Genomic DNA, 15,579 nt, shown 5'->3' with positions numbered 1-15,579 from the left:
AGCTGCCAGCAACGCGTCATTTTCGCGTAAGATGAAGTTTAACTACGTCATCGTACAGTCACGTGATGAGACTGCCTTCAGGGCCGGGTCGCAAACTATTCAAACCACATCTTCCTACCCTCTTCATCAGTTGCTGGCGGTTCGAAATACTTGCACCGAGAACGAAATGCTAGGATATTGGAATGAGTCAATGAGAATATGTAATGGCAAAAATTGCGTACCATCGACAGAGCGCTTCCGTACAATGGCTTCGACAGTGAGTTCTCGATGTATCTGCGTTCTCTGCATGAAATGTATAAGTATCATCGGCGAGTCGTCGGGAAAGGTGTACCTTGACTTGGTCAGTGTACATTTCAGCCTGTGCTTTCCGCTGTTCTGCCGGGCTCGACGCGTTATCCTGAACGATGTTCTTTTTGTCTTGTAACGATTTGTCTACGACGTCAACGCAGTATTGGACGAGTTGTGTACGGCGACTCCAATTTGCTAATCTAGCACGATGAGACCGTCTCGCTGCGAATTATAATCACAGGCCGCAACGTACCCATTAATTCTTGCCACAAGTAAGAGCATGCTTGATCCTGGACTGTTCCTTGGACGGATCGACTAGACTGTTCTCTCGCTTCTGTCACGCATAACAGCATTCGCACGATTTAATCGCATGGTTATCGTGTCATCCAGCTTCCGATACTCCCTCAACAGGTCTGCACGGGGGTCAATATTCAGTCAGCGTCTAACTTGTTCTAGAATTACTGGCAAGATGCGCAGACCTTTGAATAATGACATATCATTGCATGTGGTCGCAGAAACGTGAACTATTTGCGGATTCAAAACAGGCGCTTGTATACCGAGGCTTCCCAGCTGCGACTTGCTTGAGGACATAAAAGTATGATGAGAAGGCAATTCCCTTTACGGTATGCTACCGCCGTACGTAAACAGTGTAAGCCGGCAGCTCGGCTAGAAGAGCGGCTAGTCTTGCCGGCGGAGAGCTGCCTAAACTCGACAAAGAAATCTGCGCGTATGTACAGGCCTAAACACAACGAAAGAATGAAGAGAAGACTTCACGAAGGTCTACGGTTCTCCTCCCACGACTCAAATAATCCTAATTATTATTATTTCTTATCCAATAAAGTTTCCGTCAGCTTCCGTCTCAGATTATCGAATATTGAAACCTCCAATGCGTTCTGGAGTTGGCTTTCGGCGAGGGAAAGGCCGTGGACAGTACTCCGAATTCCACACGTCACTAAGAGTGTGAAGACGAAATTTATCCGGCGGAAGGTAACGCAAATCTCCATGACTTACCGCCGCTATTACAAACTTAAGGGTTTCATCTCCAGAAACGTCTGATCAAAATGTGATCTAACGAGGGCGTGATCTGACGGCCCATATGGCCATGCGAACGAGGACCCACTCGGACACACATATGTGCAAACAATCTTGGGACACCGACAAATTCTAGAAGTACCGATGGTTGACATCTTATAATTCGAGTTCCTTAAAACCGCAACCAGGTACATCTTATTTCCGTCATCCAATGATATGTTTCACCCCATGAGCATCGGAGCTAGAAGAAGACACGCAGACCCATCGATGGACAGAAACGGGGTACTCATACGCGATGGCACATTGTGTGGTCGGCGCGAGGTAATTAGAATAAGGAAATAGCTCATGCCTTGGCATTTGTATTCAACTTTTTCAATTCTTTATCATTTATTTGCATAGTGCGCGCAATGTCTATTCCGGCTAGTCCGTTTCCTCTGCAATTCATTCACCGACAGGCGATTTCCCTTCAGTAGGCCAAGGCTGGACCAATTCATAGTCCGCGGGCTTCGAGGCCCCAGCCCCAGCCCCATTCTTCTTTCGCCTCTTCGTCTCCTTCGGAACATAACCATGAGCTTCGACTTTGTGTCGGTGAAGTCTGGCTGGGTCGTTGAACCGCAGCCCACATTTCTCATACGGGCAGACATTATTCTTGCTTTTAGTACTAAGTGCCGACAATGAGCTTAGACATGCAAAGATATGAACGACTTACTGGCGAGACGATTCATGTACTTCGACGTTAGCTTTCTGTTGATGACCAATCTTCACTACCGAGCACGTATCATCATCAAAGGTAACCTGAATACTTGCCTGAGGAAAGAGTCTGTCGCAATATTTGCAGCAATGGGTTCTAATGATCCCGTCAGTGCTACTCAAAGGACCCGAATAGTGACACGAACTTGTATTTAAGATGAACCGTTTCAACATGCCTTTTCATCAAGGGCCTCAAGGCTTCATAAATGCAAGTTTGTGATCGATCTGGGAAGTGTTGTGACCATTGACATGTATATTCCTTGTCCGTCTTCTTCTCTGCGTACTTCTCCCAAGCCTTCTTGTCATAATTGGGGACTCGGCCTCTACTGGAGGATTCTCGTGGGATAGTGGTGGGTTTGGAGAGATCAGTGTTGCTTTGGATGGTCCGCGGCGGAATAATTGAATCCGGTGACTGTCGGGTGTGCGAGTCTTGACTCTCACCATTGAGTTCCTGGTGGCTGCTGTCGACCGGACTGCTTGAAGGTCGGGGACTCTCCGAACGACGAGCTTTAGGAGAGGAGGGCACGTCGGCGATACTCGTTCGCCTACGTTTGAAATGTAAGTACCCTGCAATTTGTGAGGAAGGGAAACGTACTGAAGAGATTCGAGCAGAGTCGTCACGGTACTAACAACGAGTTAGTGTCCAAAACTTGAGACGAAGAAAGAACTAACTTACGGCGTATCCGTGTGGCTCAACGAAGAAATGGGTAACTTGGGACTGGCGCCCGATTGGCTCGTTGTAGCAGGCGACGACTCGCGAGTGTACGACGATCCTGAAGAACTGTCGGTATCGCGGTATTCCCGAATATCTTGTCGCCACGCATCTTTGGCATGTCCGAGGCCCGCCCAACGAAAGGTCCCCGTCGGTGTGGCGAACTGGCGTAGAGTCGGGTTCGAGGATCGCGAGCTTCGTTTGTCGACGTCGGCGCCTTCACCATGGTGGCTAACAAGAACGTCAGCAAAAATGACCATGGCAAAATCGATGCAATGCGCGTGTCAGGTGCCTTCCCAGCGGGAGCCGTCGTCTAACGCACGGTGCACAGCAGAAACAGCGGCCTTACCTGGAAGACAATGTTCGCTTCGGTGCATTGGGTCTGGCGAGTAAACGTTCCATGCCGATATAAATTCGAATAGCAAGGGCCCTAAACAAGAAAAATTTAGTTCGTTATGTGGCGGCAGTAAGGACTTCCGGATAAAAGGCAACGAAGACGACTGGTAGGCAGCACGCATTGGTCTTATTTATGAGGAATAGCATAGGCATCTGCTGCCCAGTATGCACGATCCGGGAAAACCTTGTGGCATGGTCCAGGAGGAGGAAAGAAGGACTTACAGGAAGTCGGAGTCTTGAACGGCGGCCTGCGGTGCGATATGTCACCCGCTAGATTACCCCGTGCGAGGGTAAATTCAACACGAGGGTTGGGGTGGGAAGCAGCTAAATGGATGGATGGAGGGTAACAATGGCAGTCCATATTTAAGAGGAAAGAGAGCGCTACCGTTACCGCATCCAGGTTGGCGATCAGAGATGAGGATCTCCGAGGTGACTCTCGTGCTCTATCTCGTGCTCAATCGCATCATCTGGGAATGATCGTAAAAGGTGCTTGTTTCTGTGATGGAACGTTTTTGTGCAGAAAATGACCGGAGAGTATCTAATTTGTGAGAGTTTGGCAGCAAAAAAAAAGGGACGAGGTGTTTGGTCTTGTTCACAGCTGAAAGTGTCAAGAGTCTATCAGGAACGTTTTCTAGCGAGAACTTTGCAAACTTAATTACATACACAGGGACATTTCCTTATCCTCAGGGATACAACCGTGTGCAATGTACCGAGGCTTCTGTGTATCTCGATTGTGATTATTCCACTAACCGGACAATCGAGAATGGGTTTAGATTCGAAAACAGGTTACAGCAATACGATCGAAGTAGAGCCAGATGTCCCTTCACAGAACACTACTTGACAACCGAGTTAATTGATTTGAGGTCACGAAGGAAGTAAAGAACGCTACCGTCAGAGCGCCATTGGTTCGAAAGATCCGGAAAACATTGCGGAGGAGCTCCAATCATCCTCGTTGACCTCGTTATTAGCCTCTGTCTCTGTACTAACAGATCCCTGTGAAAGCTGAAGTACGCAGGAGGGCAAGGACCGCGTTTGCATCAGCGCTCTTCCGGACTTCTTCAAGGGCTTTACGGGGCGCTCGGAGTCATCAACGTTCATTGCATCCGCATCCATCTTTAATGTTGCGATCTGAGTCTCCTGGCCGTGATCGGTGTCGTGATCTTCATCGTCCGAGTCCTCCAGCCGCCGTTTGTTAGGCGATGCGGCTGGTGAAGCTGCGGGGAAAGAAGGGAAAATGGCACGCAGTGTGTCATTCGCGGAAGAAAACGTTAGGTGGCCTGTTGACAGAGACTTGGCTGGGGCTGTGGGCCCACAGACGTGCATGCGCTGATTGGTGACGTATCCTTCTGTTACATCTAGAAAAGCGCGTATGACGCGTCAAGAACACTATGTCATACGTGTGAGCTCTATATATAGCGACTTACGCTTCCGAACTCGAGAGCCCACACTTCGAAGTCGTGCAGCGAGATCAGGGTTCAACCTGTTGCGTTCACAAATCAATATCGGCAACCTATAGAGAGCAGATAACACACATTTCAGAGATATTTGAGTCCGGCAACTTGCTCGACGCGTATTTGTCGTCCGTGAGCACGCGTTTGGGGCTGGACTGCATCATGAGTGTTCACGGCGACTACTGACGGGCAGTTACCCATATTTGGGTGAACAATGAAATTGAAATTAATTATTGGAATTTCGTAAGCAACCTAAAAAGGGGCAATGCCTTCGGGCTTGGACACGGGAGAGGCACTCTGGGAAAAGTTATCCACAGTCCTACCAAAGGGAGATGAAACAAAATGAGGTGCAGTCGAGCACCGGACAGGATGAGCGCTTGCGTGCAATAATACTAGCCGAAAATCGCAGCGCTTCCCTCGTCCTGGGAACGGGCAACAACCACTAGAGAGCACAAGCAAGAAGTGATAACGTGAGAAAGTACGCGCCACTGGAGATTGGTCGTATGTTATCAGAGATATTATCCAGTAGAACAATAGAAGATCTAGTGTAACACCGGACTGTCTATAACTACACCGACGAGGAGATGATATTGATATGAAAGGGCGCTAAATGGACATTGCCGAGCATGTGATAGATAATACGAGATATCGTGGTAGGAAAAAACGAAGATGGGCCGGACTTTGTGAGACTTTGTGATGTTTGATAATAGATTCTGGACGACCCAGGAGTATGATGTGGTGATGACACTGAGGCTATCATTGCTGTAGAGGCGGCACCTCAGGCATCAGGCATCTGCATCAGTTCCGACCAAGGTATCGTGCCAGAAAGATAAATTGTAGAGTATTATCAGCACAAGAGTCTCCAGGGCGAACAGGTCCGAATACGACCAGTGTTTGGCGGAATCGGCTATTGCCGAGGCTCGCTACCGAATTTGGCCTACCAGGACCGGCAGCCTGGCACTGCTGACGGTCGCTCTGTCAATTCATCATTCGACACTATCGACGACGTTCACGACGCAGTTATACGCTGCTGGGTCCCAGCCGGACCAGTTGACGCCCATCGTCGACCAACTCACGAATGGCCCAGCGCTCTCTCTTTGTCTTCTTCTTCCTTGATTTTCTTGCTTTTACTCACGGCCAATCTATCTCAACATCCATAACAGTCCCGCCTCTTCAATGGATCAATCTCACTAGCCTCCTCCATGGTTCTACAACTCCTCCAGCTCTCAGGGATGCCTCTATTGGATACGACGAGACAAGGTCACCACAATACAATTCCACAAATTTCGTTTCTCACTTTTGTTTCAATTCCAGCCGTAACGTTATTATTTTTGGAGGAGAGTCCGAAGGTGGTTTTGCGCAGTCGCAGACTTACCTGTGCGTCGCAAATCATTCCGCAAATCTATTCTGACATTCTATAAAAGCCTCAACTTGGATTCTCTCTCCTGGTCTGTCCCAGACCCACCAACATCTCTGCAGAGCACACCGTCTGCCAGAAGTGCCGCCATTGCTGGCTGCGACTTTGCTGCAAGCAAGTGGGTATCATTTTTTTGTTTCTATGTATACTCGTTCGACCTCTTTTTAGTCGTCATGGTTTCGTAGTTGTGGGCGGTAAAGGCGATAATTCCAATCCACTGTCTGATGTTTGGGTGCGTGCTCAAAAGTGCTGCGGAATGATAGAACGTGGTTTTTCATTTTGATTCAGGAATTCGACTTTACCAATCAATTCTGGGCTCAGGTCTCAGTGCCTGAAGGTGGTCCGTCTGCCCGGTGGGGTGCTGCAGGTGGAATAGATATTCGAACAAGTCCTGTTCAGGACCCCGTTGTTGCTGGTCCGAATAACACCATCTATCTGGCGGGTGGCACCAATGGTACTACGGTCAACTCTTTGTCAACTATATGGCGGTTGAATATCTCGGGCACGCTATCCTCAAATTTACCCAACGACAGTTCTGGCTACTGGGACCAGGTCACCATCGGAGACCTTCCCTCCAGGACCAATACAGGAGATGCTGTTCTTTCTCAGCAAATCATTGCTATTGGTGGATGCGATTCTGATTCTGGTGATGCATCTTGCGTTAAGCAGGACTCATACGTGATAAACGCCCAGACACGTACACAAATTTCTCCCAGCGGTTGCCCTGCCCCCCGAATAAATCCAGTTGTCGTCCCAAACACCAATGGCGCTTCTACTAGCTTCTCGTCTCAAATATTTCTCCTTCTAGGAACCATTAATGAGACACTTTGGTCGGATGACGGTGGGCTTGAGAAAGGCGAAGTTGTAAGTTAATATTATGCCATAGCAGTGCTCTTCTGACATGGTTGCATGATCCAGGCGATATTGGACGTGAATACAGGTTCTTGGAGTCGTATTCTTCCATCCGGGGACCCTGGGAACTCTGGGACGCAAGCTTTCCCCAGTCCCCGACAAGGATCATCTGCGTTTGCTTACTCCCAAGCTCTTGTGGGTGGGTCGCGGAGTAGTGCCTCAGATACCATTGTATGTTCTCTACTGACGTATCCTTTACAAATTACTGAGCAATTCTGTATAGATCTTCGGCGGTCAGGATGCATCCGGCCAATATCTTTCTGACGTCTGGATTCTGAGAGCATACTCTGGAACGATCACATCTTCGAATCTCCAGTGGTCTGGTTACGGGACTGGTGCTCTGGAGACTGGCGTTAACGCTAGCGGTGCGCACGTCAGCGTTGAATATATGACCAAGTGTGCATCTGCCCTGTCCACAGTTTCTACCTCTAGTTCTAGCAGTGGCAGTAAACCATCTTCCAGTTCCACCTCCACCTCCCCGTCATCGCCTTCCAGTTCCTCCACTACACTACCCCTCTACGACACGTCATTCTACCACAAGCTATTTGCTCCGTTGTCGCTAACATTATTTCTGCCTGCACTCCTGCTTTTCCGCACCTTCTCCTCCTCGTTTAATGATGATGCGACACCGATGAAGGCAACGCCATGGATTTACCTGTCCACTATACTCATTATCGCGTCTTACGGAATGGGTATAGCGGCGTTAGCCTTGTCATTTACGATGATATCCACGGCCCGCAGTTTGACCAAGCGTGGCTCATCATCTTCCATCATCCTGAAGACAGGTCATGGGCAAGCAGGCCTAACATTTTTCATCGGCCTCTATGGGTTGGTACCCATCTTGGCATTTGTCTCGGTCTATCTGAGAAGACGGTCAGGAGGTTCTTCAGGCAGGACGGAGATTCCTATGGATAATGACCAATACCATGACCACACGAACTCTGAAGACTCCGGGGAGAAGGCCGCTACATCATCCCGTGATCCCAACGCAAGCATTACGCAGAGTGGTTTGGACCCCTCTCGGCCGGGTTCACCTCGCCCGCGGAGTCAATCTCTCAACACCTCGAATATGATGAGGGCCAGCAATGACGGTCGTCCTTCAAGTGCAAGCGACAGCGACTCATTTGCCTCGGGAGGTCCTCAGCGCGGCTTCGAAGTTGTCAACCGACCGACTCGTCGTCGCAAGCCCAGCGAGAGCTGGCTAAACATTCCCCCAGTAGATGCATCTCAGCATGCTCAGCGAACCCTAGCCGATATAGATTGGCTCCAGCGCAGACGAAGCTTGAACGCTGTGGTATGTGAACCTAATCATCCGTGCTTGTCTCGTGGCTCATGCTATTCAGGATGAACTTGACTACGCTATCACTCAAGTGATAAGAGCTCAGCAAGCACCCTCAAATCCAGGCGCTACTGACATCCTCGTACCTTCTGGACCCTCACGACCAACGAAGTTTCCCCCGCTTATTGAAACTATCGTACATGTCCTTCTCCATATGTTCCTCCTAGGTTTATGTATCGTTGCTCTTATCGCTCTGTGGTCTCGAGCACCACGAGCCATTTTCGCCGTTTTCTTAGCATGGACTGCATGTTTCTATGCTGCTCTTATTCTTTTTGCCTGGCATGGCCGACCCCGATACTCTATTCTTGCTGTGGTATTCTCCCGACTTCGATCCCAAAGCTATCACCCAGCCGCGGTTTCAAATCCGTCGACTCCCAATCGTCCAAATAGTGATGGTGTTAGGCTTACCAACGACAGCCCATACTTGCATCAACCCTCCTATCGCCCCGTTGCCTCTGATGTGCATGACGGGACTTCATATACCCAGGGCCCTCGAAGTACGGATACAGATGATGATGATGACCACGATGAAGATGAAGACACTAGGCAGCAGCGGATAGAAAACGAGATAGGACGGCGCGAGGTGTCGATTGTCACCGTCCCCAAGCGCAAGCTATGGATCACAAATCCGTCTTGATTTCGGGTCCTTCTGTGGCCTAGGGATAATGTTTATATCAATACCATTTGCTGGATTATAATTACCATCATCACAAGAGATACCACTCATGATATGTTTGTAGATTGGGGATAATTACCACTGTATTCATGTATATGTACCTTTGGATTGTGAACGACCTGAAAGCCGACTGCGTACTATAGCGTAGCGTACGAATACACATGTACAAGATCCAAAAAAAATATGCGCGAAAACTGTCAAGTCCGTTAAAAAAGCAACAACAGGGAATGCAATTGTAATCAAATCATTATTCGCCTTCGACGGCGACGTCTCGTCTCCATCTGTCAACTCTGCCGAATTTCGTTGGATCCTGCATGGGTGGCGGTGATGGAATTTGCATGGGAGGCTGCATCATCATAGGATTCATGGGGGGTCCCATTGGAGGTCCGAAGAACTGAGATCCCATCATAGGCGGGTTGAAGAACATGCTGTTATGCATTTGTTGCGCTTGCATCAACATCTGTTGTTGCTGCTGCTGCTGCTGGGCCATCATTTGGTACTGCGTTCGCCGTTGCTGCTCAGGGTGAAACGCTAGGGGTCGATCGTCGTCATCGCCGCCGCCGGGTACAGAACTGTGACCGACAGACGATGGAGCAACGCGGGATGCGCGAAGACCAAGCGGTTTGTCATCATCCTCCTCATCACCACCGGTAGGCTGAGCTCGGTCAAAGTCGATCTTGGGAAGAAGACTATTGACGGACTGCGACTTGCGTAATAGAACTGAGAGGGGTTTGTTTTCTTCTTCGGAATCGGAGTCAGGCTTCAGATGTGTCAGACGGGCGGCAGCTCGATTTATGGTCGTCGACAAAGGAAGATCATCTTCGCTGTCTGAATCTGGAGCAGGTTTGGCGAACTGAGAAGGAGCAGGCTTGCCGGCGGAGGAAGCCTGGGAACGACGATACCTCGGCCCAACTCCGGTTATTCGCAGTGGACCATCTTCTTCAGACGAGTCCTCATACCACCCTTGAACTTCCTTCTTGGCCGCTGGACGTTGCACACCATTATCGCTCGCTTCACTGTCAGAATCGTCGTCAACCACGGGAGGAGGTCCATGAATCGCAGGTGATACGACAGGAAGGACGGGAGGTGAAGTTGATATTATAGGAGACGGGGGAGGCAAAGGGCTTCGCGTGTCTGATACCTCGCTTTGTTCATAAGGAGTAGAGACTTCCTTATCTTTGCCCTTCTTTTTCTTCTTCTTGTCCGTGGTTATCGCCTCTCTTCTTTCCTGTTCCTCAGCCTCTAACTTCTCTTGAGCTTCAATTTGCTTTAGCTTCGCCATTTCCCTCTCCCACAAAGTATCAACACCAAAGACAGTACGAGCATTAGGCATTTTCGCATTTGGATTTAGCTTGACTGGTGGTAAACCTTGCGGTGTTTTCTCGCCTTCGAAACTAAGAAGAGGCTTGGGTCCCATGGATTCAGGACGAGAGCGGTCGCTTAAGTAGGAACTCTTGCGCTGTGTAGGAGGCCTGTCTCCCGACAATGTGGCTGGATCAATGAGTGTGCTGGAACGCTTCACTGGTCCTCGCGCCATCATTGACGGGCGGTCGTCACCTTTGAAAACCCTGAAGAGCATAACCGTTAGGTCGTGTATATCACCAAACGAAGATTCCAATTACCTTTGTTTCTGCCTCATGACAGCCTTTCTACTTTCAAGGTCATCTATGAGGCTCTTTCCATATAATTTTCCAGCCGGTCGACCTGGAGGATAGGCATCTTCTGCTGGAATTCCAGGTGTAGTATCATCTGGAGGAGGGTCCAGAAATACCTGTTGACCTTCCTCTGTAGCCCGAGGCAGATCCTTATCGATATCCACATATGTAGGATCGCGCACACCGTCCACCTTGAGGGTATTGCGAAATATCATCTGAGACGTAGATAAATTCATGCGAGGATTAGGAGTGAATGAATTTGATGCGATAGGGACTGCATCGAGGAAGACGGAAGATGCCTTTCTATCTCGAGCAGAGCGGGCACCGGGGGGCAGAGGCGGACCGTCAGTGGACAGATGGAAACCGTCACGAATGGGGTCAGGTTCCGTCTGAGGATCACTGGACAAGGGCTGTAGAGGACTAGGCATGACGAGTACTTTGGGCCGGAGGAGATCGATAGTAGTTGAGTAGCGATGCTGTCCGGTGCGTTTGGTCATAACAGATGCACCATCGTTTTCAAGGAGCATCTGTGAGCCCATGGACACGTTCGATGTAGTACGAGCATGAGCAGCCGCTTTAGGATCGAACTTGGATGAGCGAGAAGGGGGTTGCAAGGCGAATGGATTGTCGTCTTCAAGAAAGCGCGAGGTCATACTACCATTAGAGGCAGTACGCCCCCGAAGTCCGCTTTCTTCTTTCAAGCTCGGCGTTGAATTTGTGCGATGATCTTCTTCCGGCGGTGGAGAAGGCGAGCGAATAGACTTTGAGGGGAATGGGATATTTTGAGAAGTCGAAGGAACCTGGAAGTCGTTATCAAGGGCGAAGGACGCTGCTCGATGGCGTTGGAACGGAGCAGATAGACTGGCATCCAAGTCAGCGAGATCAAGTGGTGAAGCGATGGATTTTCTACGAATGTCTTCTGGAGGTATGAGGCGGTCGAAGTCGCCGACACTCATGGACCTTGTTGGTCGCGGACGAGGTGCAAATCCTGTAGTGGGACTTGTTTCGTGAGGAACATGAGAGCTGACGGATGACAGTGGGTAGGGGTTCGTTTCCTTTCCTTTGCCCTTGTCCTTGGATGCCTTTTCCTTTGAAATGAAGGCTTCCAGCCCCCATGAAGTCAAATCCATCTCCTGTGCTTCCTCCTGTACATGTTCGTGCTCTTCTTCTTGCTCATCCTCCTCCTCATAGTAGTCATCGGCGCCAAATGGATTTCTTAGAGCAAATGTAGATCCTCTAGACCGTCTGCCAGACAAGACGGACTCGCGGCCGCCACCACCACCACTTGCTCCTTCACTGGGAAGTGAAACGCCCATCTGATTGGTACTTCTCCGTTGAGCAGCGACAGCACTAGGTCGAACATTACGACGAAGATGGGCAAACAAAGCACTCTCGTGAGCAGAGCGGTAAGGAGCATCGGGGTTTGTTGGATCATTGTCGTATTCTAAGTAAAATATAAGTACCCGGTGACGCAGAGCAAATTAGACCATTACCAAGTAACGCAGCAGCTAATTGTAGGCGGGAGAATGGAGCACTCATCGTGACTGTTCAGTAGAATGCATCCGCCGAGTGAGAAAGAAAGGAACGAACGAGATAGCGAAGCGATAGATAATTCGGGGTCGGGAGGTGAGAGTGGGTGGTTACCCAGACACGTGTTCTGTCTCCGTTTGACGGGCCGGATATCGCCGTCGCCCAACGTACTCGACTGATTCAATACAAGTTCGTACGTACCAGTTTCTCACACTAAGTATGCCGTGGTCTGAGTACCATAGCAGCGACCTTATCATCCTTCAATTATATCTATCTCCTCCAATAAGACACAGCATATACTGAGTACTCTCTGTACGTTTCTATGGGCCTGGAACGTCAATACGGACATAGATGCCCAGCCTCTGTGATTGAGCGACTTACTCGCACCCCTCTCACGAACAGGCACAGTTCAAAAGCTGTCAGCTCGATTTAAATAAGTATAGCCAGCGCTCTTTGATGGCTTCGTCCATGTCGTTTCACATGACGGCTCGCAGGGAAGCTTTACCACTTCCATCATGGCTTCGCCGGCTGTTACACTAACCATAGAACAAAATGCCGGTTATCGGTCGGCAGAAAATTTAGCAGCGATTCTGAGGAACATTAGATATGAAAGAGGCTGCAGATTGCGGCAATATGCTGTGGACGCTTAGTGATTCCTGTGAACACATCGTCGTCGATTATCTATTGTGAGGGAAAGTTTTCAAAGCAATGACAAGCATGGCAATGAAGGTGCAAGATCTTGTTCTCCTGGCCACGTCAACCATATATCTATCATCCACAACTCCACAAAGACAGCAGCCCGGCTCTGAACAGATTCAGAACTTGAAATCGTCTATCGATCACTGATGCTGGCTGCCATGTGTTCGTTGTAACTAGTTTTTTTTGAATTTATAGGAACTCCAACTCGTAATCTACGTGAGAAGTGGCGGCGCTTGCTTGTGGCCGGCCCCAGTAGCTCCAGTAGGTATATGGAAGGATGTTCAGTACTTCACTGGGATAGGTTTCTCATAACTTTATGTGTTAAGTGTTTGTACTTAGAGGGGTTGACGCCACCAGCTTACCACGCGTGTACACACCTCACCCGAGGTGGAAAATCACCTTTCTTGATAAATCAAGACCAAGGCCATCGACACAGCCCAGTACTTGTCGCCGAACCATCTGAGAAGCCCAAAAGGATGATTCCTGCGTTTTTTGAATCCAAATGAGTCGAAGGAAACAGCGGAGACGCATAACTCTTACGTTCACAGGCGTCACCGTCACCACGCCGTGTCGTATATCAGCAACTGAAAGTATACGTTCTAGGTTCTCTGTACCTAATTGCGGAGGATCCGGGAAAGATAGCTCGTCTATATTCTGTTGTCAGTACCATACCGTAATTCGATACCCATGGCACACCTTTCGTAGGCGGAGGTTCATTGGTGCAGTGTTCGGGACACGAAAAGCAGGCATATCGGTTCGCGTCAAGGAGACTAGTGCACTGCTCGAGAGGATACCATTCATACGTCTCCTGAGAGCTGATAAGAATTAAACATAGAATAAAATGTTGTATTACCGGATCGACAAGAAACGAGGGAGAGTATTGCCCCTTGTACCTCATCTTCTGACACGAGTGGATGTAGTATCCTTTAACGGTCATAGGAGATACGAAGAAAAATAGCAAAGTTAACATACCCAAGTAGAGATAAGACATTGATGATGCACCCGCGTCGTGAATTTCGCAGGCCAGAGAAATCTCGCGAAGGGTGCTGACCTAGAGGAGTCGTTTCAACCCAATAATCGAGCTATCGTCGATCACGAATACCTTTCCCAAAGAGAACTTCTCCCAAGTCTTGTCGTACATGAAATACACACTCGACACACAATGTGGAAGAATGTCCAGAACAGCCATGGCGATCAGCTGGCCGTCCAGTCTATACAGTTGGTGATACGATCCGTACTGGGGCGGAAGATGAGATGGAGCGGGCATGGTAGTATAAGGAATGGGTTCTGCCTTGTAGAACTATATTTGTATAATATGACAGCGACTGGAAACGTGTTGACGTACCCGTAGTGGTGAGTTGACCAAGAAGCGCTTGAATCCCATACTGGAGTTGTCGAAATCATTGTGTATGTCAGACTGGTACCTATCATACAGGGCGAACTTCTCTTCAGAATACGAGGATGGTTCGAGAATGACCTGTGGGTGCCGTTTTAGAGCAACACAAAAGAAACACAAGTGCATAGTTCACCTCAAATTTGTGGCGTGCCGCTTCTATACATCCAGATTCAGAAGCGTGTATTGCGTTGGGCCACACAAATTCTGGATTCTTTGATTTTGACTTGGAGGGCCGGGGTTTCCTGTTGATTGTAATTATCGAAATGTCGGCGTAGCAAAGTGACGGACGCGCACTTTGATTCGTCTATAACCATCTCGTCATCATCGTTTCCTTGCGCAATGAACCGGTTCCATCTATCGCACGATGAGCAAGGACGTCGGCAAGCAGGCAGGAGGAACGGTTCAGTACCGATTGACAAGTTTCCGTTGACTCTTCGAAGGCTTGAAAGCGAGCGCATCCAGCCTGTACTATCGCGTCAGTACTCGTAGACCATCCACACAAATGCACAGACTTGATAGGGTACTGAGGACAGCACGAATTCCTCATATCCGGTTTGTAGCAGTACGTCCCTTCGTGCAGCAGCTCAGTAACCAGACCATTCCACAACTTAAGGGTACCACACACCTGATCTGCGCCAGCCACGGTCAATCATACCTTGGTACACCTAGCCCGCCATCTCGAGAGTCGACGTTGTGGATTGATGAAAGGAACTTACTGAACAGGACAGCTGTATTGCCGAGAGACTTGCAGAGTGTCTGCTGGTCGAAGCAGCACTGCGCTCGCCAGGAGTTGAACAGTACCCGCATGTCGACGAGGAGGTTCCGTAGGGCGCGACGACGCTGACGACGTTGGATGACATGGACGTAAAAGGGTAAGCGCCCCTAACCACGCGCTCGTTCACTCGAAATGTACACAAACTCAGACCTCGACTCAAATACGGTACTCAAGTACGGAGTACTCAATGTCAACACCAAATGAGCTCATAGACGTATATGCATGAAGTTGTGTTTGAATTTCCCTAATACGCCAAGGGACTCTCAATCCCCATCACTCCCTTCCCTTTGTAGCCTCCAAATTATACTGAACATTCTTCCTGTATTTAGTCGTCAAGTCGGCCGCAATCTTTACTGACGCGTTGGCGCGAAGAATTTGCTGCAAATGGGCTCGTCAAACGCGCTAACAATGTACTACGAGTCTCCAAACCTCTAAGCAACGATTGAGTTCGGATATCGTCTCTGTACATTTAGACTTGGGGAACAGTTTGAGGTCGAAAAGGGCACAGAGATGAGACTGCCTACCGAGTTCTTCAAAATACGTTCGAGGAG

At 49.2% G+C, this 15,579-nt stretch overlaps 6 protein-coding genes across 6 annotated transcripts; 1 reads left to right on the top strand and 5 right to left on the bottom strand.

Annotated features, from left to right (window-relative positions):
- EV420DRAFT_1503967 (caffeine-induced death protein 2-domain-containing protein) lies at nucleotides 1-1,198 on the bottom strand. Its single transcript, XM_060471210.1, has 6 exons — nucleotides 1,170-1,198; nucleotides 768-1,115; nucleotides 630-701; nucleotides 542-589; nucleotides 332-483; nucleotides 1-149 (listed from the first exon to the last, which is right to left on the bottom strand). The coding sequence occupies exons 2-6, from the start codon at nucleotides 877-879 to the stop codon at nucleotides 96-98; spliced, it is 438 nt and encodes a 145-aa protein (XP_060338617.1). The 5' UTR covers nucleotides 880-1,115; nucleotides 1,170-1,198; the 3' UTR covers nucleotides 1-95.
- A 563-nt stretch (nucleotides 1,199-1,761) lies between these two features.
- EV420DRAFT_1635591 (uncharacterized protein) lies at nucleotides 1,762-3,042 on the bottom strand (the record flags this gene model as incomplete). Its single annotated transcript, XM_060476470.1, has 5 exons — nucleotides 1,762-1,981; nucleotides 2,030-2,167; nucleotides 2,217-2,615; nucleotides 2,666-2,695; nucleotides 2,747-3,042. The coding sequence occupies 5 exons, from the start codon at nucleotides 3,040-3,042 to the stop codon at nucleotides 1,762-1,764; spliced, it is 1,083 nt and encodes a 360-aa protein (XP_060338616.1).
- A 706-nt stretch (nucleotides 3,043-3,748) lies between these two features.
- EV420DRAFT_459525 (uncharacterized protein) lies at nucleotides 3,749-5,042 on the bottom strand. The gene is made up of 3 exons (XM_060482217.1): nucleotides 4,711-5,042; nucleotides 4,603-4,658; nucleotides 3,749-4,533 (listed from the first exon to the last, which is right to left on the bottom strand). The coding sequence occupies exons 1-3, from the start codon at nucleotides 4,791-4,793 to the stop codon at nucleotides 4,070-4,072; spliced, it is 603 nt and encodes a 200-aa protein (XP_060338615.1). The 5' UTR covers nucleotides 4,794-5,042; the 3' UTR covers nucleotides 3,749-4,069.
- A 665-nt stretch (nucleotides 5,043-5,707) lies between these two features.
- EV420DRAFT_1686306 (uncharacterized protein) lies at nucleotides 5,708-8,934 on the top strand (the record flags this gene model as incomplete). Its single annotated transcript, XM_060479284.1, has 8 exons — nucleotides 5,708-5,889; nucleotides 5,944-6,006; nucleotides 6,054-6,164; nucleotides 6,215-6,278; nucleotides 6,335-6,910; nucleotides 6,965-7,129; nucleotides 7,182-8,252; nucleotides 8,302-8,934. The coding sequence occupies 8 exons, from the start codon at nucleotides 5,708-5,710 to the stop codon at nucleotides 8,932-8,934; spliced, it is 2,865 nt and encodes a 954-aa protein (XP_060338614.1).
- Nucleotides 8,935-9,038: 104 nt separating this feature from the next.
- EV420DRAFT_459455 (uncharacterized protein) lies at nucleotides 9,039-12,272 on the bottom strand. The gene is made up of 3 exons (XM_060482216.1): nucleotides 12,122-12,272; nucleotides 10,596-12,072; nucleotides 9,039-10,541 (listed from the first exon to the last, which is right to left on the bottom strand). Exons 1-3 carry the CDS (start codon nucleotides 12,165-12,167, stop codon nucleotides 9,221-9,223), a joined length of 2,844 nt encoding a protein of 947 aa, XP_060338613.1. The 5' UTR covers nucleotides 12,168-12,272; the 3' UTR covers nucleotides 9,039-9,220.
- Nucleotides 12,273-12,996: 724 nt separating this feature from the next.
- Nucleotides 12,997-15,207, bottom strand: EV420DRAFT_458794 (arginine-tRNA-protein transferase). The gene is made up of 14 exons (XM_060482214.1): nucleotides 14,970-15,207; nucleotides 14,879-14,918; nucleotides 14,766-14,823; nucleotides 14,663-14,716; nucleotides 14,548-14,607; nucleotides 14,387-14,495; nucleotides 14,203-14,334; nucleotides 13,960-14,148; nucleotides 13,830-13,908; nucleotides 13,711-13,781; nucleotides 13,554-13,665; nucleotides 13,398-13,504; nucleotides 13,220-13,340; nucleotides 12,997-13,169 (listed from the first exon to the last, which is right to left on the bottom strand). The coding sequence occupies exons 1-13, from the start codon at nucleotides 15,111-15,113 to the stop codon at nucleotides 13,236-13,238; spliced, it is 1,260 nt and encodes a 419-aa protein (XP_060338612.1). The 5' UTR covers nucleotides 15,114-15,207; the 3' UTR covers nucleotides 12,997-13,169; nucleotides 13,220-13,235.
- Between the last annotated feature and the right edge of the window lie 372 nt (nucleotides 15,208-15,579).

This window comes from Desarmillaria tabescens (assembly GCF_030435595.1).
Source record: "Desarmillaria tabescens strain CCBAS 213 chromosome Unknown EV420scaffold_2, whole genome shotgun sequence".
NCBI classification, from domain to species: Eukaryota; Fungi; Basidiomycota; class Agaricomycetes; order Agaricales; family Physalacriaceae; genus Desarmillaria; species Desarmillaria tabescens.
Note: the sequence above shows the minus strand (reverse complement) of the source record. Positions and strands in the feature narration are given on the sequence as shown.